This window comes from Molothrus aeneus, chromosome 19 (assembly GCF_037042795.1).
Source record: "Molothrus aeneus isolate 106 chromosome 19, BPBGC_Maene_1.0, whole genome shotgun sequence".
Taxonomy (NCBI): Eukaryota; Metazoa; Chordata; class Aves; order Passeriformes; family Icteridae; genus Molothrus; species Molothrus aeneus.
In genome coordinates, this window is record NC_089664.1 from 2,442,792 (window position 1) to 2,469,697 (window position 26,906).

At 48.8% G+C, this 26,906-nt stretch overlaps 1 protein-coding gene across 4 annotated transcripts in view; it reads left to right on the forward strand.

Annotated features, from left to right (window-relative positions):
- CACNA1B (calcium voltage-gated channel subunit alpha1 B) overlaps window positions 1–26,906 on the forward strand; it is a 329,048-nt gene that overhangs the window by 281,059 nt on the left and 21,083 nt on the right. For 3 of the 4 annotated variants that reach the window (XM_066562637.1, XM_066562638.1, XM_066562639.1), the window contains 7 exons: window positions 1,853–1,969; window positions 5,214–5,279; window positions 5,871–5,962; window positions 7,624–7,774; window positions 8,816–8,943; window positions 16,174–16,270; window positions 24,330–24,438. In XM_066562637.1, the coding sequence (XP_066418734.1) occupies window positions 1,853–1,969; window positions 5,214–5,279; window positions 5,871–5,962; window positions 7,624–7,774; window positions 8,816–8,943; window positions 16,174–16,270; window positions 24,330–24,438 (760 nt within the window). Of the gene's footprint in view, window positions 1–1,852; window positions 1,970–5,213; window positions 5,280–5,870; window positions 5,963–7,623; window positions 7,775–8,815; window positions 8,944–14,038; window positions 14,136–16,173; window positions 16,271–24,329; window positions 24,439–26,906 lie in introns of all 4 variants that reach the window. The other variant, XM_066562640.1, reaches the window with a different exon arrangement.

Genomic DNA, 26,906 nt, shown 5'->3' on the forward strand with positions numbered 1-26,906 from the left:
ATCCTACAGGATCCTGCAGAGATGGATCCTGTGCCCCTGCTCCTCCTTGGAGCCTAAGGATTGTGCACAGCAAAATCTGGCTTGAGCATTGCTCTGAAATTAAAATCAGACTTTCAGGCCTAAGTGCTGCCAGCATTACACATGAGGGCTGATCTAGTTCCCACTGCTGGGGAGATGTTCCTGATTAAAAGGGCTCATGGTTAAACCTCTGCCCTGCCCTGGGCCCGGCTCACAGTGGGAAGAAGAACCCCATTAGTGATGGTCCCCATTACCCAGCTGGGCCCCAGCTCTGCCCCAGGGCCCCTCCCTGGCCCTGCCCTGCTCAGGTGAGTGCAGCTGGACTGTTGTGAAGGGAAGGTAAGCGCTGTGAAAACAAACCTGGAGCTGATGCTGGGACAAACTGGACATTTTCAGTGCCTGTTGTACTGCCCAACCCAGGGGAATCCTCGCTCGCGCTTTGCCTGCCAGAGATGGCTTCTGTTGCTGGCTTGAATGAGCTCAGTATTGTCTGCTCCTTCATTGAACATTCCTGTGCTTTTCTCTTTTCTCTTTATTTGAAGATCGAGTCTGATTTTCGGTCTGAGCTGCTTGTGTTTTTAACATGAGAGAAACCGAGTGCATGCTTGAGACTTGAGTTCTGGAACTCTTTGATGGGATTGGTGGAATGCAATGCTAATGGCCCCAAAACTGAGCTGGCACTGAAAGAATCCATAGATCCAACAAGCCCCCCAATTTCAGCATGAGCTCTGTAGCCAAATGAGCAAGAAATGTGGGTCAGTTCAAAGTGACTTCTGGTAAAACAATAATCCAAGGGAAATTTTTGCTCATCTTTACCAAGCAGAGCTCCTTATTATTATATTTGCTGCTTCACTGCTCAATAGTTTAAAGTGGGATATTTTCTCTCTTTAGCTCACTCAGTCAAATAAGTGGCTGTGATCAGAGAGCCACAAAAAAGTGAATTATGGAAACAGGGAATATTTTTTCATCTCCTTAAAATAGGAGGGCAAGAGGGATCTGGCTTTTGCATGTTTTGTTTTGGAAAGAACCCTCTCTAGATTAGCTCATTGGGGCAAGAATCCTCTTTTCCCCGAAGGAAAGAAAAAAAAATGGGGTGAGGGGTGGGGAGAATCCTAGAAAACAAAAGAAAATCAGAACCTGCCTCCAGCAGTTCTTTGATCCACTTGTGCAGACACATTTAACGAGAATTTGGAAAACCAGCAGGTTCCTAAGGCATCTTCCTGCTGGTGAAAGCTCCACCTCCCCTATTGACTCGCTGCCCTTGATCCATCTTCCAAACTATCTTCTGGTGCCGTTTCTCCTTGGCAAACCTGTCCAGTTCCATGCTGTACAAACACTGGAAACCTCCAGGTTGGAAAACATCCTCATTCTTCCAAGGATGTTTGAATCTTCACTGGACAGTGCCTTTCTTTGTCCCTTGCCAGTGTCTTGGCTTAAGTTCAATTCCCTGTCAAAACTGAGCTGACCAAGACTTTCAACCAACCTCATTCCTTTTCAAAATGAAAATCTGGCACCATCCCCCTCTCCCTGAGTCTTGAGGGGGAGAAAATCTGCCTTGCTCTAAGCAAATCAGCCCTCCAAGGACAGCGTGACAGGGCCTTTTCCTTTTCTCTCATTGAGCCAGTAGCAGAGGGGAGGGCTCTTGTGGAGAGGGGTTTTCTCATTCTTGCTGCATGTGGAGTGATCTGCACTGACGAATGTTTCTTTTGGAAGGTTTTCTGGTGGCCGATTTGCTGCTTAGATCGTGAAGCTGGTAATTTTAATTTCTTTTTTGCGGGCTGTGGTTTCGGATCGCGGTCGTTTCTGAAGGACACAAAACCTTTACTTTCCACAGGACAACTTCATCAACCTCAGCTTCCTGCGGCTCTTCCGGGCAGCCAGGCTCATCAAGCTCCTCCGCCAGGGCTACACCATCCGCATCCTGCTCTGGACGTTCGTGCAGTCCTTCAAGGTGAGCCTTGGCCATGTGGGGAGAGGTTCTGGGGAGAGGGTCGTGCTTGGTGCACGTGGAGCATCTTCCAGTGAGGATCCAAGAGCTTCCCTGGCCTTGGAACGGCTTCTCTGCACCTCTACAGAGCAATTACAGGAATTCAGAATTCAGGAATTCTTCAGGAAAGAGGATTGGTGAGCACTGCTCAACCACAGGAATATTAATTCTGCAGAAAATCTAACTGGTTAGCACCAAGAATATTAATTGTTAATTCAACTGGTTCACAAAACAAGGGCTATTAATTCTACTGAAAGGGAACTGGCTCACACTGACCACTCCTAGGAATATTAATTCTGCTAAAAATGAGCTGTTGAGCACTGCCCAGCCGCAGGAATATTAATTTTCTACAGAAAAGAGAGCAGGTTAGCACTGACCATCCCCTGAAGACTGCATTGTGGAGGATGAGGCTGAAGGGCTGCTTGCTCATGCAGATTCCAGCAAGTCTTCAACAGTCAGGTTGCCCTTGAAACTACCCCAAAATTCCTCTGACAAAGTCTGGATGCTCAGGAATTTGCATAAAGAAGCAGTGGCCTGACTGATGAGTGCCTTGTTTTTCACCTGCAGTGAGTGTAAGGTTAAATTACCTGCCCCAGGAATTGGGTGTGGTGGAATCTGACAGAGGTGAAACCCAGCCCCTGGAGCTATGGTAACACAAACTGTGAAGCTGTAGAGCCACAGGCCCGGGTTTGATGATTGGAGGATTAAAATAATGAGGTTTTGTTGAGGTTTTGTTGTGAAATTGAGGCAGTTGCTTTGCCTTGTTTCCTTTACCTCTGCCCTTCCTCCTGCCAATCCTCATCACATTGAATTAGCTGTTTTCTAGATCTAGAACAGCCCACATGCCCCAAAGCTGGTTATTTTTACAGCTCTCAGCTGGTTTGCAGCCCATTTTTCATTGTTTGATGCTTTAACTCTGGTCCTGGGGCTTGCTCAGGTTCTGCAGAGCAGGGAGGAGAACACAGCATGAGCAGCCAGGATTTGTGGCAGTGATCCTGGGCTCTGACACACCAGTACTCATGGGCTGGGAGCTGTGGGGTCTGCAGGTGTGAGGTGTTCCCAGTCAGGAGAGAGTGGATGGATGTTGGGAAAATGGGCTCAGCCTTTTCCAGCACAATCTCAACTCTTCTCAAATCCTGTGTCCAGAGTTTGGCCCTGACAAGCAGCCAGGACATTCCTGGGCTTCATGAGGAGCTGTTTGTCTGTCTGTCCCCCCAGCTCAGAGCTCTCAGGCCATGTCCCTCATGCAGAGGTGTCCAGCAGAGGTGTTCAGCAGTCCCTTTTTCCCAGCTTTCCTCCAGGTTTTGTCCCAGGGGTGCCTCAGGCCCAGCGATGGCGGCCGAGCCAGGGATGGGATTGTCCCGCTCTGCTCTGGGCTGGGCCTCACCTCCAGTGCTGGGGTAGCTTTGGGCACCTGAGAAAGAAAAATCTGTGAGAGAGTGTCCAAAGGAAGGACACGGAGATGGAGAAGGGTCTGGAGGGGCTGTGAGGGGCAGCTGAGGGCTCTGGGGTTGTTCAGCTGGAGCAGAGTGAGGGCAGAGCTCCCCGGGGCTGCGGCTCCTCCCGAGGGGCAGCTCCCATCTCTGCTCTGGGACAGGGACAGGAGCCAGGGCACGGCTGGGGCTGGGCCAGGGCAGCTCAGGCTGGAGCTCAGGGCAAGGTTCTTCCCCCAGAGGGTGCTGGCACTGCCCAGGCTGCCCAGGGAATGGGCACGGCCCCGAGGCTGCCAGAGCTCCAGGAGCCTTTGGGCAGCGCTGCCAGGGATGCCCAGGCTGGGGCTGCTGGGGGGGCTGGGCAGGGACAGGAGTGGCACTCGATCCTTGGGTGTCTTTTCCAACTCAGGATATTTCATTATTCTACAATTCCTGCTCCCTTGACTTGCAGAACTCCTGCCCCAGGCACCACAGGGGCTGGCCTGAGGGCAAGACTTCTCAATTTTTGAGTTATTACTAATTAAGAAGCATTAATTACCCATTCATTTAGTCCAAGTGGGAAATAGCTGTCACTCTCAGCCTGGGTGACATAATTACATTGCAGTCTTCACTGATTTCTTGCTAAAACTCAGAATCTTTTTGTCCTCCTGGGATCCCAAACTGGGCCTGTTTCAGAGCAGGAACTCATTTCTGGGATGGAGATTTTTTTTTTTTTTTGCTCAGACTTGAATTTCCAGCAAGGTCATTAACAATTAATGTTCATTGAATGGTGCACACAAAGTGTCAGTGCCTGCTGGTAGCTCCAGTGTTCACTGCCGAGCCTCAGATTGTGTTTTCCCTGCTGCTGCTTCCAAGGATACAGAGAGAGCCCTTGGAAAGCCCTGGCTGCTGTGTGATCCATGAACACCTGGCTCCAGGGGTTTGTCTCCTGAGGACAGCCAGAATTCTTCATATCCTCTTCCCAGTTCCACACCTGAAGGACTGTCTTGGTTTGAACAGACAGGTGTCTGCAAAGGAAGTCAGGAGCCTCCCTTGAAATGGAAAATGTAAACCCCCTCCCTTCAAATTGTTATGATTTTGAAATTAAGGGGCTCTCAGGTAAAGATATGGGAATAGGAATAACAGTTCTGTACTAGGAAAATTAAAATTACAAATGTAATAGTGCAAAAAAACCAAACCAAACAAACAAAAAAACCAACACTGGCAGAGTCAGAATCCAACCTGTGCCCCTGTGTGTCAGGGGGTGGCACAGCCCCATCCCATGGGGGCTCAGCCCTCCTGCAGTGCCAGCTGTGGTTCTGCTGGAGCAGGGATCCTGCACAAGGGGGGAGTTTTCCTCTGCAGCTCCAGGGCTGCTGCAGATGGGCCTGGGCTCCCTCTGGCCATGCAGGGCAGCAGAAGCTGCTCCTCTGGCAATGCACTGGGCAAAGGCTGCTGTGCTGTGCCAGGCTCACATTGGATCCAGGTAGGAATGCTTGGCTCCTGCCCTGGGCGCAGCATCTCCCCATGGGATGCTGGAATTGGATCAGCCCTGCAGGGACACTCAGTGGCCATGGACAGCAGAGATCTCCTGCAGGGAGGATTGGCTGGGGGAGAGATCAAGAAAAAACTGCCCCATGGACAGCAGAGAACTGCCCCAGCTCTGACAGGTGGGGATAGAACACACAGCCCCATTTCCAACCTAAGACAAGGGCAAATGCCACAAAACTCAGTCCTGCCAGGGAATTCAATGTTTGCATTTGCTGTCATTAATCCCCCTTTTTCCTTTCCCACAGGCCTTGCCTTATGTGTGTCTCCTCATTGCAATGCTCTTCTTCATCTATGCCATTATTGGCATGCAGGTAAAATATTTCATTCTTTCATTCTGCCCATAAGCAGCCTGGGTTTGTTCAGGGTGCAGTTGGTTGTTGCATCCACAGCAGGAGCAGCACTGATTTGGGGTGAGGCAAAATCTCTTCTTGTCTGGTGTCAGGTAAATTAGAAATGAAAAAAAAAAAAGACCTCTTTTTCTACTTTAATTGTCAGTTTTTATGTTAAGTGTCCCCAGTGAGCTGGACAAGCCAGCTGTGGGCATGAGCCTGGACCGCATTTCAGCACTGGACATCTGTGAATCCCACAGGAAAAGACCCTTCCCCTGGCTATGGACACATCAGGAGGCTGAAAGGAGGGAGCAGCCCAGGCACTGCACCTTCCTGAGAAGAAATAATAAACTTTTCTTGGCCTGGGATGGAGCTGAACTGCAGGAAAGGACCTTCGTGAATACAAAGCACATTAATCTTGTATTTGATCTCCACTACACATTTTTATCTCCCTTTTCAGCACAGAAATTATTCCAGCTTTTGAGAGCCTTTAAATGAGGACAAATTTTTTCCCTGCCTTATTTTCCAGCTCCACTTGATGTGCTGGCTGAATCCCTTCTGTTTTCCTGGCAGGTATTTGGGAACATTGCCTTAGATGATGAGACCTCCATTAATCGGCACAACAACTTCCGCACCTTCCTCCAAGCCCTGATGCTCCTGTTCAGGTAAGGAGAGGATAAAACACCCTCTGCTTTGTAGGGGAACAGCAAAAATATCTTTGTGCAGGTGCCAGTTGAGCTGCTCAGACTTGGGCATCCTTTAAAATAGGGATTTGTGTAAATTATCCATTCCTGCTTCCTCCTCCTCAGCAGATTGGATTCAGCCCCTCCACAAAGTGAAACCCAGAGCTGTGACCCCCCATGGCAACTCAGGCAGAAGCTGAACACACATCAGAACCCCATTGGTTCAACTGATTGATGGGTTTCCTCTCCTGAAACTTGGTCAATTTTTATTTTTTTAGTGAGAATTGCTTTAACTGGCAATTTTTGCATAACCAGAAGTCACCAGCTCCTACACCAACCTCACCTCTGCTTCAGAATTCAGGTGTTTCCCTCTGGCTTCATCCTGCCTGCAAATGAAGCATTTTCAAGTTGAAAACCAATCAATTAAAGAACAGATTTTCATTTCAAGACCTGGCAAAGCAGGCCCTGCTCCAGCTCGGGGCACTTTGGAGGAGATGTTCCTCATCCAGCTGTGGAGACCCCCAGTGAACAGCAGCCCCTTCCAGCCCTGCCAAGGCTCAGCTCCAAGGATTCTGTGGTGCTTGGTGCTGGATCCTTGCCTGGGAGTTTCTGTGAAGACAGACAGAAATGGAATTAGCCCTCTCTAGCTGAGAATAATCCCTGGGCTCAGAACTCTGAATTTTAATAAACTGGGTCATTATTCAGCCTTGTGTTCCCTCAGCAGTCCCAGAGCAGTGGGAGTGAGGAGCAGAGGCAGCAGGATTGGGATGGGAGCTGGTTTCTGCACAATTCCTCACAAAGGGGATGGGACTTTAGCACCCAGGCACAAGGGGGGAAATCTGCTGTAATTCAGAGTAGCCTAAAAATTATTCCAGGTTAGATGGAGCACTGAGTTTTCCCAAAGTTTTCCCAAAGTTTGTGTGCTGGCTGTGGGGATAAAAGGCAAAATTCCTTTTTTTCCCTCAATGTTGAGGGAAAGAAAAGGAATTTTGGGAAGCAAAAAATTGAGTGAAGCAGGAATTCAGAGTAAGTGCACGTGGAGAATCCCTGACTTCCAAACCAAGGGTGCACTTCACAGGAACTGCTTTATTTTGAGGACAAACTCACTGGGACTCCAAAGTTTTTCCTTTTGGCTCTTTTCTCTCAATAGTAGAAGTCAGAGAGGGAGGAGGGAACAGGTGAAGGACACCCAGGAGACTGTGATGAAAAAGAGACCCAATTCCAACCAACCCATGCTGGAATTTGTCTGCCTGATAAAGGAAATAAGAGATTCCAGTGGAAAAGCCTGGTTTCATTTCCCACCCTCTGCACTGGCTTTAGAGCCAGCACTAGGTTCAAAAGGCAACAATCTAAACTCTGTTTACTCAGATTTGTTTAAATCAATCTGGTTATATTCTCCACAGAAGCAATAAAGCTTTTAGCCTACCTGAGCCTATCTGGTTTCTTTTACCCCCCTGTAACAGAGGGAAATGTTCCTTCTCCTTTCTTTTTCATGAGTTGTTCCAACTCCCAGTGTAAATACAGTCTGTGCTCCTGGGCACAACCTTCCCCCTCATTAATTTGGTTAATTGGGTGCAGTATTATTGCAGGGTGGCTGTCATGGGGAGGGGTGGATAAACTCAGCCTCTGCCCTGGTGTTGCAGGAGCGCTACAGGGGAAGCCTGGCACGAGATCATGTTGTCCTGCTTGAGCAACAGAGCCTGTGACCCCCTCTCTGGCCTCACCAAAAAGGAATGTGGCAGTGATTTTGCCTATTTCTACTTTGTGTCGTTCATTTTCCTCTGCTCCTTCCTGGTAAGTCAGTCCTGAGCCCCCAAAGTGGGGGTGCTGCTGTGGATCCCCCAAACCTTCCCCTCCCCTCCCCTGTGCCTCCTCCTCATCCCTAATTATAATTTAGACACTACCAGGCCAGCTTTGCTAAACCCCATTTATCATCCTGCTGATAAAATCCCCAAAGAGATCATTTAGTCATTAAAGGGAAAGGGTTTATCTTTCTTCTCACAGGGGGTCTAAATTTGGAATTAAACATTCATGGGGTTTGTCTTGATTTATACCATCCCTTTGAAGAAGGGCAGTGGGACAATGTCTGAGTTCAGCAGCCTTTCCTGGGAGCATCACACTCATTTCACAGAACCCCAGGATGTGCTGAGGTGGGATCTGGGCTGGATCATGCTGGAGGCAGCACCAGTGATGGGGATGTGGAAAAATGGGCAGGAGAGGAGGAGACAGCGGTGGCATTTCCAGGGATCCAGGACTCTGTCCCAAGAGTTTCTCCCTGGGGTGAGGCTGCTCCTTGTAGGAACATCCAGTTGTGGGAATCATGTATGCTTCTCTACCAGATTTTAATTTTTAAAATTCTCTTTTCATTCCTATTCCCCTTCCTCTTTACCTTCCATTCTTTCCTTCCCATTTTCCTTCCCTTCCCTTCTTCCCTTCCCATTTTTCTTCCCTTCCCATTTTCCTTCTCCTTTCCCCTTTTCTCCCTTCCCCTGTCTCCTTTCCCTTCTTTTCCCCTTCTCTCTTCTCCTTTCTCCCTTTCCTTCTCTGTTTCTCTCTCTTCTCCTTTCCCCTTTCCTTTCTCCTGTCCCCTTTCCTCTCTTCCCGCTCTCGTTTCTTTTCTCTTTTCTCTGCTCCCTTCTCTGTTCCCCTCTCCCTCTTCTCCTTTTCCTTCCTTTCTCCTTTCCCTTTTTCTCCCTCCTCCTTTCTCCTTTCCCTGCTCTTCTCCTTTCCCTTTTTCTCCCTTCCCCTTTCTCCTTTCCCTTCTCCTTTCTCCCTTCCCTTCTCTGCCACTCTCTCCCTTCTCCTCTCCCTCTCCCTCCCCTCCCATCCCCGCAGATGCTGAACCTGTTCGTGGCAGTGATCATGGACAATTTTGAGTACCTGACCCGGGACTCCTCCATCCTCGGCCCGCACCACCTGGACGAGTTCGTGCGGGTGTGGGCGGAGTACGACCCGGCAGCCTGGTACGTGCGGGGACAGAGGGACAGCAGGGCGGGACAGAGGGACAGGGGGACAGCAGGGCAGGGACAGGGGGACACCAGGATACGGACAGAGGGGACACTGGGGTAGGGACAGAGGGGACACCGGGGTAGGGACAGAGGGGACACCGGGCTGGGACAGAAGGACACCAGGGTAAGGACAGAGGGACACCGGGCTGGGACAGAGGGACAGGACAGCAGGATAGGGACAGAGGGACACTGCAGCTGTAATGCTGCACCTAAGCAGGCTCAGAGCCCGTTTAGCAGCCCCAGGATTTGGGGCACCACCGCTGTTAAATGCTGCAATTCCCTGAGCGCTGGAGAGGAACAGACCTGGTGTCACTGCAAGGGCGTTTCCTTCCGCACAGCCAAGCCCTGAAAGCAAAGCCCAGCCAAAAATGAACAGATGAAAGCCTCAGTTCCACTGAGCCCGCCTAAATGGCCCTGGAGAAAAGCGATTTAGCACTTCCAAAAGGAGCTTTTGCTTCCTGCATCCCATCCGGAGATGCAAATCCGCAAATCTCTGGCTGTAGGCAGCACTTGAGGGAGTGGGAGAGGTTCACACCTCATTTGTGCAGCGTTGTTTTAATTGAGATCCACCTTGGTGGTTTCCCAAACGCTGCGCAGACACCTCAGGCTGCATCTGAGTCAGGTCCTGCAGGCTCTGCTCCATCCTCCCACCCGCTCCCACAGGGAATGATGTGATGCTCCTCTGCCTCAGGGTGGTTCCCTGGAAAATGGGATTTTTTCAAACAGCCTTTCCTCATTAAACACAACATTTTCCTCCTGGAAGCCTCCTTGTAGTGACATCAAACTCTGCGTGGGAATTTTGGCCTTTTGAGTAATATTTAGCTCTGGAGTTGCAGTTGAGATTCTAAGATGTGCAAAAAGATCAGGATAAAATGAAATGGGCCAAAGTTTGGAAGTGTTTAATTCTTATATTTAATTCTCTGATAAAATATTCCTGATTTATGAGTGGGTTAAAGGAGGGGATGGTTTTCTCACACTGGACAATTTTTATTTTAGGAGTTTATTTTTAAATTTAATTTTTTTTTCCAAGACACAGGGAACCTGGACACTGGGCTTAGGCAGTAGAGCAGTAGCACAGACCCCAAATTAAGGAATTTTTTCTTAAATTGAGGGAATGGCCCTGCCCAATGACCACTTCTAGAGCAGGACTGATTTAATAAATTGCTTTTCTGTATTGCTGCACCACAGCCCTGGTGATGGGGTTATTCTCATTTCTGGATGCTCTGTCCCAGGTCCCAATAATATTCCTTGATATTCTATTTGGGAATTTGCCTGTTGGGAGACTCTTTTTTCATTTAAAGCTCTGCTAATTTTGGATCCCTTTTTTCCTCCCTGTGAGTTCCTGTGCCATGAATCTCCTCTGGATTTGTGATGCCCCCAGCTCTTCCAATCTTTCCTTTCTTTTTTGTTTCCCTTCAGCAGAGACAGAGGCAGGGAGTGTTTGGATAATCAACATCTCAAACTCCCTGCTAGGATGCAATTAAACTGCTTTCAAATCTCACTTCAAATGATTTAGCCTAACTTTAAATGGAAACTTGTTCCAAAAACCTGCATTTCTCTGAACTGTGGGGGATTTGAACTGCTCCAAGCCACCCCTACTACCAACCTGAATATTTACTCCACACTTACTACCAGTTTGTAATCTCCAGGCAGATTTTCATCCCCACAAGGTCTGTGACACAGCAAATCCTTTGTGGGGATTTAGCAGGCACAAAAAGCTTTTCTTTTTCCCTTTTTCCAATCCAATCCTGTCTCTTCCCACTAGAAAATCTCAATGAGGCTGAAAACTTGGGGTTGCTCCTTAGCAAAACAGCCTTGGCTCTACATCCCTGGGAGGAGGAACACACCTGCAAGGGGGAAAATGGGATCAATGTGGATTTTTAATGTTTTTATTCGGGAACTTTCCACCCAGAAGAGGCACCAGCACTGAGTTTACAGGAAGATTTCTCGCTCTATTAACTCTGAGTCACTCAGGGGCCAAACCTTCCACTCCCAGAGCTGCTAATGCTGAAAATGTCACATACTAAGATGCTAATTCTGGATTTTTGTTTTTATTTTTTTTTTCTCTAACCCTGTTCCCTTTCCACCCTGGTGGGAAGTTATTGAGTGTGAACAGTTCCACTGAAATCACATTTTCAGAAGTGGGACTAAAATCTCCACAAATCTGAAATCTTTTCACATTTTAAGCAAGAACTGAGCTTTCAAGCATTTTGATTTAAGACCTTTCTGATCTTCCAGGTCTTTTTCAACCCAACTGATTTAATGATTGGATTATTCCATGATTTGAGCTGAATGTGGTCACTAGCTGATCACTTCTCCCAAGGTCTCTTCCTTGATTATCCCAAGGAAAATGGAATTACAGTGTTTATCCATTTTTCTTAGCTTGAGACCCCAAATGAAAGATACTCCACAACTGTTATATTTTATTATATAGATAATATTTTAAACACAACCTAATGTGTATTTTACCCCTATTTCTGATATTACCATTGGTTTTGTTACAAAATCCAACTCCCTGGAAACTTTTCTAGGAAAAAACTGTTGAAATTGAAGTAAAAAAAGGCAGTTAGGAGCTGTTATTCCAGCTGTGCCACCTTCCCTAGGGGTGAGTAACTGGGAAACTGTTACTGGGGAAAACTGCTGGATTTAGGGGTGACAAAAAGCCTTGAGATCACAAAAAAAAAAAAAGAGGGACTGAGAGAAATGGGGAGCACAGAGTGGTTTGTTGGGAGTTAATTAAGAAAGTAAGGAAAACAGGATTTAAGGATGATCAGGGAAAGAACACAAAATTGGATTTCTAGGAGCTTTTATTTGTTCAACATATAAAAAGTGAGGTCTTTCTCTGTTTTGTTCCTCTCCCAGTGCCCACCCTGTGGATATAGTGGTGATGTTGCTCTGGCCATCCCATTGCCATCAGCTATGCCCACAGCACTCAGGAGGAGCTGCAGGTGTTCCCAAAGGAGCTCTGGGCTCTCTGGGATAATGGGACACTGAGGAAAATCAGATTTAAAGAAAAGGTGGTGGCTGCTCCATCCCTGGAAGCGTCCAAGGCCAGGCTGGAGGGTGGAAGGTGTCCCTGCCCATGGAAGGGGGTGGGATGGGATGGACTTTAAGTTCCTTCCACCCCAAATCATTCTGGAATTCTCTGAATCTGGAAAAGAATCCCTGTTTGTCCAGATTTTGTGCCATGATCTCCCAATGCAAAGCATCTGTTGGTTTTCCACAGACTCTTAGAGAGCCAATGGAAGTGTTCAGCCATGTTTTCCACACCCTGATTTTCCAGAATCCTTCTAAAAGTGTAAGGAAAGTGTAAACTTGGTGCCTCAGGTAAACCCAAACCTCTTTAGACCCACTATTAGGCCTGGAGCCAAGACTTGCATGGTTCCATTTGCTCTCAAATTCATAGTTTGGACTTGACTGGGGAAAGCTTTGAATAGACCTTAATTCTTCACATCCCAAAAAGCAGCAACACTGAAGGAGTTCTCCCAAAACATTCCAGTCTTCTTAACAGAATGTACCAAAATAAATACAGGGAGGCCAAATGTCTTGGTTTGAAAAGCCAGGTGTCTGCTAAGGAAGGCAAGAGCCTCCCTTGAAATGGAAAATGTAAACTCCCTCACTCTGAATTATTATGATTTTGAAATTAAGGGGCTCTCAGACAAAGATATGGGAATAGGAATAACAGTTCACTACTAGGAAAATTTAAAAATACAAATTTAATAGTGCAAACAAACAAAAAAATCCACTGCCAGAGTCAGAGCAGGCCCTGTCCCCTGTGTGTCAGGGGGTGGCACAGCCCCATCCCATGGGGGCTCAGCCCTCCTGCAGTGCCAGCTGTGGTTCTGCTGGAGCAGGGATCCTGCACAAGGGGGGAGTTTTCCTCTGCAGCTCCAGGGCTGCTGGAGATGGGCCTGGGCTCCCTCTGGCCATGCAGGGCAGCAGAAGCTGCTCCTCTGGCAATGCACTGGGCAAAGGCTGCTGTGCTGTGCCAGGCTCACATTGGATCCAGGTAGGAATGCTTGGCTCCTGCCCTGGGCGCAGCATCTCCCCATGGGATGCTGGAATTGGATCAGCCCTGCAGGGACACTCAGTGGCCATGGACAGCAGAGATCTCCTGCAGGGAGGATTGGCTGGGGGAGAGATCAAGAAAAAAACTGCCCCATGGACAGCAGAGAACTGCCCCAGCTCTGACAGATGGGGATAGAACACACAGCCCCGTTTCCAACCTAAGGCACCAAAGCATTCCACTTTTCTTCAGAGGTAGTTTTGAAGTTTGGCTCTTCTCACCTAGGGGTTGGTTATACAAAAAAGTTTGAGAAATATAGTCCTGCTGTTTAATTAGCTGAAATTATTGTGGGTAGTTAATGAGACTGACCATAAAGCTTCCAGGAGGTGTCTGGTTTCTCCTTCTGGTATTGAAACTGGGATTTTCCCAGTGCCAATGCCCAACAGGCTCTGGAGGTGACACTTTCTGCTCTCCCAGCAAATTCCTCATTGCCCAGGAATGGCCCTGCTGGGGTTATGTAGGAGGTGACAGTGGCAGGGAAAGGTTCCCAAGGTTTTAAAGCAGCTAATTTGAATCCTGGCAATAATCCATTGAAGAGCTGTAATAAAATACCAGGTATAATCCATTAAAGAGGCTCTTTGTGACCTGCAGGCTCTGGGTGTTGGGCAGCAGAGTCTGGAGGCTGATGCTCAGGGAAGTAAAACATGAGTGGAAAGGAAACCAAATCTTTGGGAAGCCTTCCACACAGCACTGAAGGTTTCCCAGAGGAAAATCCAAAGCTATAAGGTTGAGTGAGCAGTTGGAAGTTCTCTCTGTGTGTTAAAGTGGCTCCTTCCTTTCCAGACTAACCTTTCTTTTCAGCTTGTTTTGCCCTTTCAACTTGTCCTGTTCACCTGTGGAAAAGCTGATTCTTCCCTGTTTACCTGTGGAAAAACTGATTTTTCCCTGTTTTCCTGTGGAAAAGCTGATTCTTCCCTGTTTGCCTGTGGAAAAGCTGATTCCAGTTGGATTTTGCTGTCATAACCTCTGGTGTTTCCTTTCCAGTTGCCGCATTCATTATAAGGATATGTACAATTTGTTACGTGTAATTGCTCCACCCCTGGGCTTAGGAAAGAAGTGCCCTCATAGGGTGGCCTACAAGGTTTGGAATTTCAGAGATCCCTCCAGCATCTCTAGTCCTGGTTCTGTTTCTTTTTATCCCCTCTTCCCTCTCCCGAGTGCCAATGCAACCAGTAGAGAAAAGTGCAACGTAACCAATGCCCTGCCTGAAAAAAGGAATGATTGACTGACTGCCTCCTTTTTCCTCCATGCATCCCTTCCCTGTCTCCTCCCACACCCCAGCTGGCTGGGGACAGGCAGTTTTATGGGACAGGGAACCCTCCAGCTTCCATCCTGCCAGCTCCAGCTGGGAAGTCCTGGGGAAAATTATCCCAGCACTTCAATATATTCCAGAGAGAAATGGCATCCCAGGGTTTCCATGGAGCAGCAACTTTGGTTTGGCTTTGTAGCATTGTTGAGTGATCAACTTCCTGAGCTGGAAAACCATTGGATCTGGGCAGAGATAAGGGATGAGGGATGAGTTTTCCATGGTGCCACAGCCAGAGATGGCCTGGGGGTTAAATGATGTCTCTAAGCTGTGATGGGTACCAGGGAATGCTCCTGCTCATGGCACAGGGAGAGCTCCCTGTGCTTGGGAGCCCAGGTGGAGGATTTGGGACAGATCTTGCTGAGAAGTCAGCGTGGGATGGGCATCAGTGGGGACCCAGTTCCAGGCAGGGAATTTCTTGGAAAACAGAGGATGAAGGAGAAGGCTGGAAGCAGCCAGCCCAGAGCTTCCTTTTCCTCTCCACTCCAGCCCAGGTGTTTCCCACACCTGAGTGAGGATTAAGAGCTCAAAAGCTCTGCAGAGGAAGAGGAGACCCCACACCCCAGCCCAGGAGCAGGAAGGCACCAGGGGAGGACATGGGCTCCAGTTTCCATTTTGTGTTTCTCAGCAGCCTCCAAATCAGCTCTGGGCTGGGATTTTATCTGCACAGTTACCAGGGACAGGAATAGATGTTTTGGGCTGGGTGAGTTCTCTCCTCCTCCTCCATCAAAGCTTTACATAGGAACTGAGATCTGTGTCAGGGCGCTGGGCTGGTGGGAAGGTTCCTGCTCAGAAAAGGGGGGTTTAAATGGGTGCTTAGGTTTTCTTTGTTGGTATAGAGATGAAGACATGATCCTGCTTTTCCAGGGGTTAAACTTTTATTAATAACATCCCTGGGTCTCCTCAGATGGGGAAAACAAAAGGAGATTGGCACAGTTCTGCTCCTAATTCCAACAGGCACAAAAAAGGTGAAGCAGGAATTTCTTGCTGTTTTGCTCCCCTTGTTTTACAGGCCAAGATTTATCCACCACCACCATCGAGGGCTGAAGGGAGATGCCCTCAGCAATGGGCTGCTCTGAAGGACTTTTCCCAAACATCTGCAATTCCCAGTTGAGGCTGGCTTGGTGAAAAGTGAGGGAGGAGCAGGTTTTCCTCCCACTTCCTGCCAGGGCTGGGCTCTGCTTTTGCTGGAGCAGGGATTTGCAGAATCCCAGCCTCAGCTGGGAGTGGGAGCAGTCCCAGTACATCCCTCAGCAAAACCCCCACGTTTGACTTCTCCCTTGTCCCATCACCCAAGCCCAAAGTGCTGCTTCCTGGCAGGAAAGCTGGGCTGTGTTCCCCCAGCCCTGTCCCATAACTCTGCCCCCCAGCTCTCCCTGGCATGGTGACCTGGCTGCTCTGGGGGGTGACGGGGGAGCCTTCATCCCCCACCCCACCAACAGCCAGCCCAACCCAGCCCTGCCACCCCTTCTTCCCCAGGGGCATCAAGCATTCCCCAGGGGCATCAGTCCTTCCCAGGGGACATCAATCATTCCCAGGGCCACCCCTGCAGGAGGAGGAGACGTTGGGCGCCGAAACAGCAACGGAAGCGGAGCCTCCTTTCTCCTGCCCCACCTCTTGAGTTTGGTTTTGTTTCCCAGAGAAATCTGATTAACCAGATCTCTGTTTTCTTGTCTGCTTTCCCTTCTCTCTCTCCCCCTTTTCATTTGCTCCATTGTGTTGCCTTTTCCCCACCCCTTCCCTGGTTTTCCCTGCCTCAATCCGATGGGATTTCTGTGTCCTGGTGCTTTTGCCTCCATCCCTGTGGTGCCAGCGGGCGCATCAGTTACACAGACATGTATGAGATGCTGAGACACATGTCCCCACCTCTAGGCCTTGGGAAGAAATGCCCAGCTCGTGTTGCCTATAAGGTAGAAAACCCTGCCAGGAATTCCTGCCCAACCACCAGCTTTCTGTGCCGTGGCTCAAGTGGGGTTTCTGTGGCATTGGTGTTGTTCTTCTGGACTTTTCTGGTGCTTTCTCTGCTTTCCAAGCAAGATTTTGGATCTTCTGATTTTTTTCTTTTTAATTTTTATATATTTATATATATCATTTTTTTGGGGTATCTTTTTTTCTGGTCTTTGAAACTCTGGCACATCAGTTTGTCTCTCTAAGTATGTCTCTGCTCTCTGTCAGTGTTTCTCTCTCTTTTCTCTCATTCTCCTCCCATTTAGGTTAATTTGGGGAGGGACAATGCTAATGAGCAAATTACCCCCCATGAGATCCCCATTTTTCTTCCTGAGGCTCTTTGTCTCACTAACCCTTCAGTAGAATGTTGTTTTTTCCTCCTCTTAATTAGATTGGAGTCATTAGAGTAGGCAGTACTGTAGGAGTGAGCAAGCAATTAAACAGAGACAACACCAGAAGGGCTCCTTAAACACCCTCGTGGAAGAAATGACTTTAACAGAAAACATTTAGGACAGGGAGATGGAGAAATCACTCCAGCCTATTGCTGATTTGGCAAAACTTTTTAATTGGGCCACCAGAACGAATTCTATCCCAAAGGCTGCTGCCTGGCTGGAAATTCGGATGGAAATGGAGCAGACCCAGTAAAGGCCAGGCTGGCCTCCCAACAACTCTCAGGGTGCTTGGAGACTTCCATTTCCAGGGTGGTTCCTTGGAAGTTTCACCACTGAACCTCAGTTTAGAGGGAGAGGTTGCTCAGAGCCATTTATCACTGGTGTGGTTGGGGATCCATCAAACCCAACAGGATTTTTTGGCTGCTGGTGTCACTCCAGCCACCCTCAAACCCCAAAACTCAATCCAAAGGATCCACACCACAACAGCCCCTCCTGTACTGAGGGATTTTTCACTGAGACCAAATAAACCCAAGATTTTTGGAAAGAGGCTCAAGCCAGACCCAAACCTGAGGCTGATTTATTCAGGCAGGAAGAAATTCAGATAAATCTTCCTACAAGATCTTTCTGGATTTAAATAAAGGATTTAAAATAAAATGAAAATGAAACATAACCTTAAATCTCTCCAGTTAGGTGGCTTTGCTGTATTTGATTTGTTTCTGGCCACCATAACTGAGCCTGAGGAACCCAACTAGAGCAAAATTCCAGGTCTCACCTATTTTAGACACCAATTATCCACAGAAATCCAAGGATTTGCCACCTGTGAGTTTCCATTGGTTTAGGAGAGCTGTGTCCTGCTGAAAGGAGGTGTTTGCAGGTGGGCAACCAGATCTGCTCTGGGGCTGTACCAGAAGGATAAAACTCTTTCTTTTTTCCCTAAATCTTGTAGAATTCAAAAAGGAAGAAAACAAAAGGGGATAAAGAGATCATGTGTTAAAACTGGCATTTAAAATAAGATTTGGGCTGGTTTTCATAGCAGACTTTTTGCCCAGAGGCATTTCTTCAGCTTGAGAATTTCCTGATATCTCCTTTAATTTGTCTGTGCCTACAGAACAAACCCACAGAACCTGGGTACATAGGAATGGCTTCTTTTTATAACCCAGACTCCTGATTTTTTAAAGACATCGTTAATTTTTCCCCATCTCAGAAGAATCCTCTGGATTGTGTCTGTGTCACAAGCACAGGCAGAGATGGGTTCAAACAGCTCCAGTCTGGGTGAACATTGGATTTCTCTGGGTTTGGAGATGATCACATTCATTTCCCCCTTATCAAAGAGCCCTGAACTCCAAAATACAGCTTTAAGACAAGATCAGGATTTCCCCCATGGATTAAAGCTGCACTTTGGGCTGATCTCTCACCCAGTTATTGCTGATAAAATTAACCCCTCATGGGTTAGGACTGGTTTTGCTCCTTCCCTCCTCCATTTCTCCATGAGCACATCCCTGGGTTGGTGCTGGGCACCTTCCCCCATGACTGTGGTGGGATGTGGCACCCCCTGCCCTGCTCCTGCCAGGTGTCCCCTGTGGTGTCCCTCATGTGAAATCTGCTCCCAAGTGGATGAGAGACTCAGGAGGGCACTGAAATCCCCCTGGGAGACTCAGGAGGGCACTGAAATCCCCCTGGGCACTGACCCCTCCCCAGAGCCTGCAGAGGGACATCTCCCCCCTGCTCCTGTAGGTGCAGCTCAGTCAGTGCCAACAGCAGCCAGGGCTTTGTCTCTGCTCTGTTTTCATCCTCTCCCTCTGGTTTTTAAACCCCTGACTGTTCTGTCCAGCAAAAGCTCTTGTGCCCCACATATCCTCCCTTTTTCTTTCCATGTCTACTTTCCCCAGTCCTTGTCAGAGGTTTTGTGTGTTTTCCCCACATCTTTGTTGCCTTCTCAGCACGTCCACACTGGTTTTTGTTTGAATTTTTCCCTCTTTGCAGCCTCCTTGGCTGCTGTCCTTCCTTTCTGCTGTTTTCTGGTTCCCTTTTCTCAACTGTTCTCCTTGGTCAGCCTGACCAGCCTCTGCAGTTCCGTGTGGCTTTGCTGCTTGCCCGAGGTGCACCAGGGAGCTCTATCCTGCACTGGGCTGGGGGAGGAGGCTGGAAAAACCCAAATTCCTGTGCTCACTTCTAGGCCACCCACACTGAGAAGGGCATTGAGGGGCTGGAAGGGGCTGGAGCCCCAGGAGAGGCTGAGGGAGCTGGGCAGGGGCTCAGCCTGGAGCAAAGGAGGCTCAGGGGGCCCTTGTGGCTCTGCACAGCTCCTGACAGGAGGGGACAGCCAGGGGGGTCAGGCTGTGCTCCAGGGAACAGGGACAGGAGCAGAGGGAACGGCCTCAGGCTGTGCTAGAAGAGGTTTACATTGGACATCAGGAGGAATTTTGTCACAGAAAGAGTTTTCAAGCCCTGGAAGAGGCTGCCTTGGCCAGTGGTGCAATCACCACTGCTGGAGGGATTTAAAACCATACAGATGTGGATGTGGTACTGGGGGATATGGGTCAGTGGTGGCTGGATCAGTGTTTGGACTCAATCTTGGAGGTCTTCTCCATCCTAAATGATTCTGTGATTCCATCAATTTCAGTCTTTTCTATCCCATCAGATGAAAAGGGGGAAGAAAACCTCTTTGACATCACCCTGCTGTATCAGGATTTGCTCACTGTCCTGCCCATGGCAGAGGGTGGAACTGGACGAGCTTTGAGGTCCCTTCCAACTCAAACCATCCTGGGATTCTGTCATTCCTGGGATGATCTGAGAGGGATGAAAGCTGTGGAGAGCCTCTCCAAAGCCAGCAGAATTAAACCAGAGTAGAATCATTCCAACTAGGTCGGGGTGAATTATTCATAGCAAATAATTTATTCACCAAACTCGACCTCATTTCCCACAGCAGCGCTCCACTGTCCCGAATTTATTCCTGTCTGGGGATCATTCCCAGAGCAGTTCCTCTCCCAGAGGCTGATGGGGTGCTCTTAATAATTCAAATCTGTCGGGGTTCCAGTAGTTTTCCAGGCACTGTGTGCTCCTGTTCCTGCTGTCTCTGGGTAAATGTGCCAGGATTTAGGGTGTAGTCACTTTTTCTGGGTCAGGCTGGAATGCAGCAGGGCACCTTTGATCCAGGGATAAATTTCCCCCCTATTCCTCCAACCCTGTCCCTGCCTTTTGGGCCACTGTCCAGGCTGTTCCTGAGCAAAGCTGGAAGGGAATTTATTGCTGTCACAGAGATTTGGTTCCTCGTTAGCGCTGACTCTGTTAATTACCAATTAAACAGCGCCGGGGCCGCCTCCTGACCCCGCGCACCGAGCGCTGCCTCCCGACCCCGCCTCTAATCAGCCCCTCGTTATCACCCAGCGTTAATTACGAGACTCCGGAGACATCGGCACGGCTGCTGCCCCTGGGCCCTCTCCTGCAGAAGCTTTAACGAGCTCCAAATCCGCCTAATGAAAGGCGGGGGCTGCGCGAGGGATCCCACAGCGGAGCGGGGACTCCGCCTGCTGCCGGCTGCGCCTCCTCCCCGGGGCTGGGCATCCCTTCCCTGCAGGCCAGGGCTCCTGGGAAGCATTTCCACCTTTTTCTCCTTCCCGTTTCCCGTCATTAATTCACCCGAGCGCCCCTGGATCATCCCAGCAATCAGAGAATGCCAGGATGGTTTGGGTTGGAAGGGACCTCAACGCTCGTCCAATTCCATGGGCAGGAACAGTGAGCAAATCCTGATACAGCAGGGTGATGTCAAAGATGTTTTCTTCCCCCTTTTCATCTGATGGGATAGAAAAGACTGAAATTGATGGAATCACAGAATCATTTAGGATGGAGAAGACCTCCAAGGTCATCGAGTCCAAACACTGATCCAGCCCCTGGGCTGTGGCTGGTGATTCCCAAGTTCTTTATCAGTGCAGGGAAGGAGCAGCAGGCTCCCAAAATTTCCTTCTGGGCTCCAGAAAGATGGGAAATTATCCAAATTAGAGTTGGGGGTTTTTTCCTGTTTGTTTTGGTTGTTCTTTTTGTTGTTATTGGGATTTTTTTTTGGTTTGTTGTTGTTTTTTCCTCTTTTTTTTTGTTCCCCCTTTTCCTTTTCCCCCTCCTTTTCCTTTTTCCTCCCCTTTTCCCTTCCTTTTCTTTTTTGCTTCCCCCCTTTTCTTTTTTGCTTCCCCCCTTTTCTTTTTTGCTTCCCCCCTTTTCCTTTTTTCCCCCCTTTTCCTTTTATTCCTTCATTTCCTTTCCCTCTCAAATTTTTTCATCCTGTTTCAATCCATGAGCTACAGCTCTGACAGTCTTGAAGCACAACTTCAGGCAGAAGAAACAGAAAAAAAATGGGGGGGAAGTTAATTTTTGTTTTAATTGAGTACACTCTAAACAACATTTTCAATTTTTTTTTTTTACCTATGTCCATAAATCTTTGAGGAAACTTGAGGTTTTCTCTTCTAGCCTAGTGCAGGATAAAAACCAAAAGTTCATGACTGAATTTTTCAAGGAGAAATTTTGGGTTAAGCAGAATATTTTGAGTTTGAAAAATGTTACCAATTTCAATTGGATTCCTTTTAAATGGATCCTCTAGAAATGGAGAGGAATTAAATACAGATAAAATTAGAAAGTAACCTGGAAAGGCTTGAAATTTCAAGCTCTGCACCAGGAGATATTTTTATGTATAAGGTTATTTTGTAATATTGAAAGGAGAAAAAAAAAACCTAGTATAACATTTGTTTGCAGTTTCAGCCTTTTTGCTGCATTTCTGGCATTGGGAAAACACCCCTGATAATGTTCAAGGATCAAATCCCTCCTGGCTGTGCCAGTGTCTGGCTGATTCCTGGCTCTGGGTGCCCACGGGGATTGGGGACATTGATTTGGGGTGTGGGGTGAGCAATGCCTCACCCAACCCTCCCTCACCCCCCCAGCTGTGGTGGCAAAGCTATTTTGGATCCAAGGTGAATCAGTTCTTTTCTTCCAGCTGTTCCACCCTCAGCAGGAGCTCTCAGACATGCCAATATTCATTTAAAGAACAGATTTTCTCAAGCCAGGGGCTTCCAAGCCAGGAATTGTCCCTGTTTTTGGGAGGATCTCAGGTGGCTTTAGCTGAGGCTTGTTGGCTTTGGATGCTGCAGGTTCTGAGACACTTCTTTCTTATTTTTTGGCGCTTTTTTGGCCAATAAATGGGCAGCTGGAAGGTGCAACCTGCAGCTCACCTTGGCAGGGCAAGAACTCCTCAAGTGCTGCCCAAAGGGAGGTGAATCCCAGCCTGGCACCTGAGGGGACACAGGGACTCATCCCATCACAGCTCCCCTCTCCTGAGCCTCCTGAGCACCTCAACCCCCCCCTTCTGCTCCCTGCTGGGTTCTCACATTGGGAATTCCAGCGGCCTGGAAGTGTCTGAGTTACCAGTTTGGATACTGGGATGGAGAAAATGGCAGTGCAGAGGGAAATGCAGGGAGCAGGGCAAGGAGGTGGGGTAGGGAGAGCCTCTTCCAGGTGCCTGTTTGCAGCAAAATGTGGGTTTTGCTCAACCAGGCTTCCAAAAGTGGGAATCCCCTTGGAAAATCTTCCCCTAAATCCTCTGTCCCTGGCTCAGATTGAGGAGAGAGCACTGCTCAGTGCAGCTGTGGGTGGCCTGTGTTGTGCATCTGTATCCTTTGGGAAGTCAGCTGGGAACACCTGAGATGTGCCCAAGTGGTTTTGGGGCTGATTTCTGTGAGGATAGAGCTCTCCTGTGGGGAATTGCTCCTCATTTGCCTGTTCTTCACTTGCATGCATCTTCTTTCTCTCTGCATCCCTTCCCTCTCTCCCACTCCAGTGGGATTCTGGGACTCTGTGATTGCTAACTGTGGGCTCTCATTGATGGTTTTTTTGGTAACTTTTTGTGTGCTGAGGGCAGAATTGGAATTAAATCCTGTTTCATTTGACATGAGTGAACAAAAAAAACCCCCATGGTGTTGGTACTGTCACTGACTGAGAGGCTGAACTTTGATTTCCCTGTCTCTGAGGCTGGGCAGACACAGAATAACCTCTGGGCATGCTGTGAGGGAGAGCACAAGGGCTTGTCCCAGACTTCAGGTGACAGGGATGTTGTTACAGTGGTCTCTGGTCCCTGCAGGATGAAATGAGAGCTGAAAATGTGTAAATGGGTGAACAAGGAGATTTCAGCTCTCCTGAGCAGATTTTACACTGGACCAGCACTTTGTGCCCTTTGTCTGCTCATGCCAACACCACCAAGTGTCCCCTGAGGGTGAATTGTCTCCAGAAGGTGCCAGAGTTGGGGTCTGCCCTCTCTGAGGGCATGGAAGTGTCCAGGGCCAGGTTGGACAGAGCTTGGAGCAACCTGGGCTAGGGGAAGGTCCCTGCCCATGGCAGGGGGTGGGATGAGATCTTTAAGGTCTTTTCCAACTCAAACCAGTCTGGGATTCTAAGGCAGCTCAGTCCATAGATCTGGGAAGTAGAATTGGAAGTGAAACCTGGAAGGCTGGCAAAGCAGGGAGGTTATCCCAGAGATGGAAAACCTGGCCAAGTCTTCATGCCCCAGCCAGGGCTTGGTTTGGGGAAAACACAGAGCAGCAATCAGGGTTCCCACTGAGCCTCTCCCCTTGCCTGAGGCTCCAGCAGCTCCCTGCTCTCACCTGCACCACCTTCCCTTCCCCAGCAGGAGAATTCCCATCAGCTGAGGAGTTTCTGCTGCAGATTCTGCCCAGGGCAGCAAAGAGGCTGCAGCAAAATCTGCATCTCTGCAAACAGTGCCAGGCTTGTGGCCACTCTGCAGCACCCAGAGCCACGGGGGGAGTGCAGCTGGCATCTCCAGCAGCCTTTAGGGGCTGTTGTTAGACAAAGAGGAGGTTTCTGGGCAGACAGAGGGCTGTAAATAACAGCCCAAGCAGCTTTCAGGCGGGGATGAAATTCTCTCCTCTGCAAAGGGCCCAGGCCAAGCTGCCACTGGTTTTGAGGCTGTGCTCAGGCAGATCAACACCCAGGGACTTCCCTGGACTTTGTTGACTTTTTTATCTAATTACACAATACTGCTTAAACCTGTGAAGAAGAAGGTGAAGAAAAAGGACCAGCCTCTGCCCTAAAACCTCCATCTTGAGATATATATATATATATATATTATTATATCCTAAGACTTTAATAAGTTTCCCACCCTGTGATATCACACACTTCTATTCAAACTCCACACCCACAATCCCAGTCCTGCCATTCCATTCTGGAAGCTTCTCCACAGCCTCAGGTCAATGCAGTGTTCTCCTAGGGGTCAGTGTCTGTCAGCACAGAAATCTGAAATTCTCAGCAACCAGGGTTCCAACATCTGGATGGTGCAGACACCACTGGAGACAGTCAGGAAATGGGATGAGAGCCTCCCCACCTGGCTTCCTTTTGGGAGAGCTCTGTAGGATTGCAGTGCAGTGCTGGCAAATCACTCTTTAAACCACTGAAGTTCTACCCCAAAACCACTCCTGGACAGGAGCTGCTGTCCATGTGCAGAAGAATTTCAGCTCAGCACACAAACAGTTCCTTCCTGTTCATGTTTTGGGTATTTTGGGGGTTCAGAGAGGGGCAGGTGAGGGTGGGGGGAGGACTCCTGGCCCCCCTCACAGCCAGCCCTGTCTGTCTCCAGCGCCTGGTGAGGATGAACATGCCCATCTCTCCTGAGGATTTAACTGTGCACTTCACCTCCACGCTGATGGCCCTGATCCGCACAGCCCTGGAGATCAAACTGGCCTCAGGTGAGAGGGTGGGGATGGCTGGGTCACCTGGAGATCAAACTGGCCTCAGGTGAGAGGGATGGGATGGCTGGGTCACCTGGAGATCAAACTGGCCTCAGGTGAGAGGGATGGGATGGCTGGGTCACCTGGAGATCAAACTGGCCTCAGGTGAGAGGAACAGGGTGGCTGGGTCACCTGGAGATCAAACTGGCCTCAGGTGAGAGGGATGGGGTGGCTGGGTCACCTGGAGATCAAACTGGCCTCAGGTGAGAGGGTGGGGATGGCTGGGTCACCTGGAGATCAAACTGGCCTCAGGTGAGAGGGATGGGGTGGCTGGGTCACCTGGAGGATGCAGCAAAGACACCAAGGGCAGCTGAGCTCCTTGGAATGCTCTGTGCCCATGGCACACAGGGATTAGGGAAGCTGAAGCTCCTCTAGGTGTGGATTTTGTTATGCTGCAGGTTTCCTGTGCATGGAAAAAAAACCCAAAACAGCACCAGTAAGAGACCAGTGCCTTGCCTGGCCTCTTCCAGAGCTTTCCCCCAGCTTTGTCAGCCTCCAGCCTGTGCCTTGCAGGATGGGAGAGCATTTTCTGCCATCTGAGCTCCAGAAAACCAGGAGAAAATTGGAGTTTTCTGAGAGCACAGTGGCTCACAGCCCAGCTCCTGACCACAAGATGGGCTTGGTTGGTCCCAGCAAGGTGCCAGGAACACCCAGGGTACACATTTATCCCTGGTGGGCCATTCACTGAAGAGTTTGACTTAATCCTTGTAGGTCCCATCCAGCTCAGAGTATTCAGTGAAATCTGTGGGCTTGGTGTCCTCCCAAAACCATGGAAATTCTGCCCCAGGTGGGATTCCTATCTTCCCATGCCAACACTCAAGGACAGGGGAGTAGTAAATCAAGGCAGCTCCTAAGTCTGGAGAGAAAATGAGGAGGACTCCATTGATATCAGAAGGCTAATTAATTACTTTATATTATATATTTACACATATATATAATTATATATATTAATTATCTTATATTACACTACATCTAAACTGAATCTGCACAAGTACTCCACAGAATTTTGTGACTGTCAGCCAACAGTCCTGACACATACACACACCTGGATTCAATTGGTCAGTGAATCAAAAACACTCACACCAGAATCTAATCAAGTAAAGTCCTTCAGGTAAACAATCTTCCTCAATGCATTCCACTTGTTCCAAAATGCAGGAGCAGTAAATGAGATAAGAATTGTTTTTTCTTTCTCTGAGGTTCAGAGAATGTGAATCCCAGAAAATCCTTGGGAAGTTGTGCCTTGCTTTTCTCTGTGAAGAGAAATGTGGCCACAAAGGGGAGCTTGGGGAGGGGCCAGAGAGGTCCTGAGCATCCCTGTACCTTTGGGGTGGCAGTGAAATGTGGGAATCTTTGCCCATCCCAGCTGGGAAGCCCGGGACGTGTCCTCCTTGCTCTGAATCAGAAATGAGTTTCCACGCCAGTTCTGAACTATTCCAGCCCTTCCATGCTGGCAGCAAGGCAGGAACTGCAAGTGCCCTGAAGCACATTCCACCTTGAGATCAAGAGTGATTACTGGAGTGGTTAATGAGGCGTTTACTCGGCTCCCAATTAAACCTGGCAGTGTAACAAAACGCACCGGCCTTTTCTCTGGGTCCTTACCCCATCTCATCAGCCTGCCTGGGGTCACAGTCAAGGCATGCCTGGCCTAAGCACTCTTACACCTCATTTAAAAGTTAACAGGAGGGAACCAGGCTCCTGGGAGCAGGGGCAAGGCAGGGTTAGGCCTAAACTAAGCAGTTTTAGGCCAGTGCAAATATTTGAGTTAATCTCCTCCCTCCTGTGCTGCTTAAACTTTGCCTGTGATGCTTTGGGGAGGCATTGCTGGAAAAGGACAAAATTTTGAGGTGCCTGGGGCTCCCCAAAGGAGTGGGATCAAGACAAGGATCAGACACTCATTTCTACAGATGCTTTTAGGATTTCCTGTGACTTTAGGAGTCAGCATCTTATTTCAGGAATAGCTCCTAGATAAGGATGCTGAGAGTTTGTTTAATTTTCAATTTCTGGTTACCTGTCAGCCTTTTTCAATTGGAAAAGCTCCCCCCGACCTTTTGAAAGCTGGAAGGGAGCCAGAGAGGAGAACTCAGCTGATACCCTGGATTATTTCTGTGGTTTAGCTCTGCTCCGGGGTGTGAGGTTCTGACCTGTTTTGTTGTTACGAGCTCCCTTTGAATAGGTTTCATGTGCTACATTTAATTGAGTCTTTAGTGGGTTTAACAGGCCCTTAATAAACCTCCCTAATGAGTTCCCGTGTGGGAGTTCAAACCACGGTGTAACAGAGTACCCAGAGCCTCCTCCCGTACTCTGCTCTTAGAAAAATAATCTCTGTCATTCAGATGAAGTCCTTAATTACCTGCTGCGAGGGGAATTCAGCTGGGAGCTGGCCTGGGGCTCCCCCAGCCGTTAATCACTTTCCACGTGTGCATTTA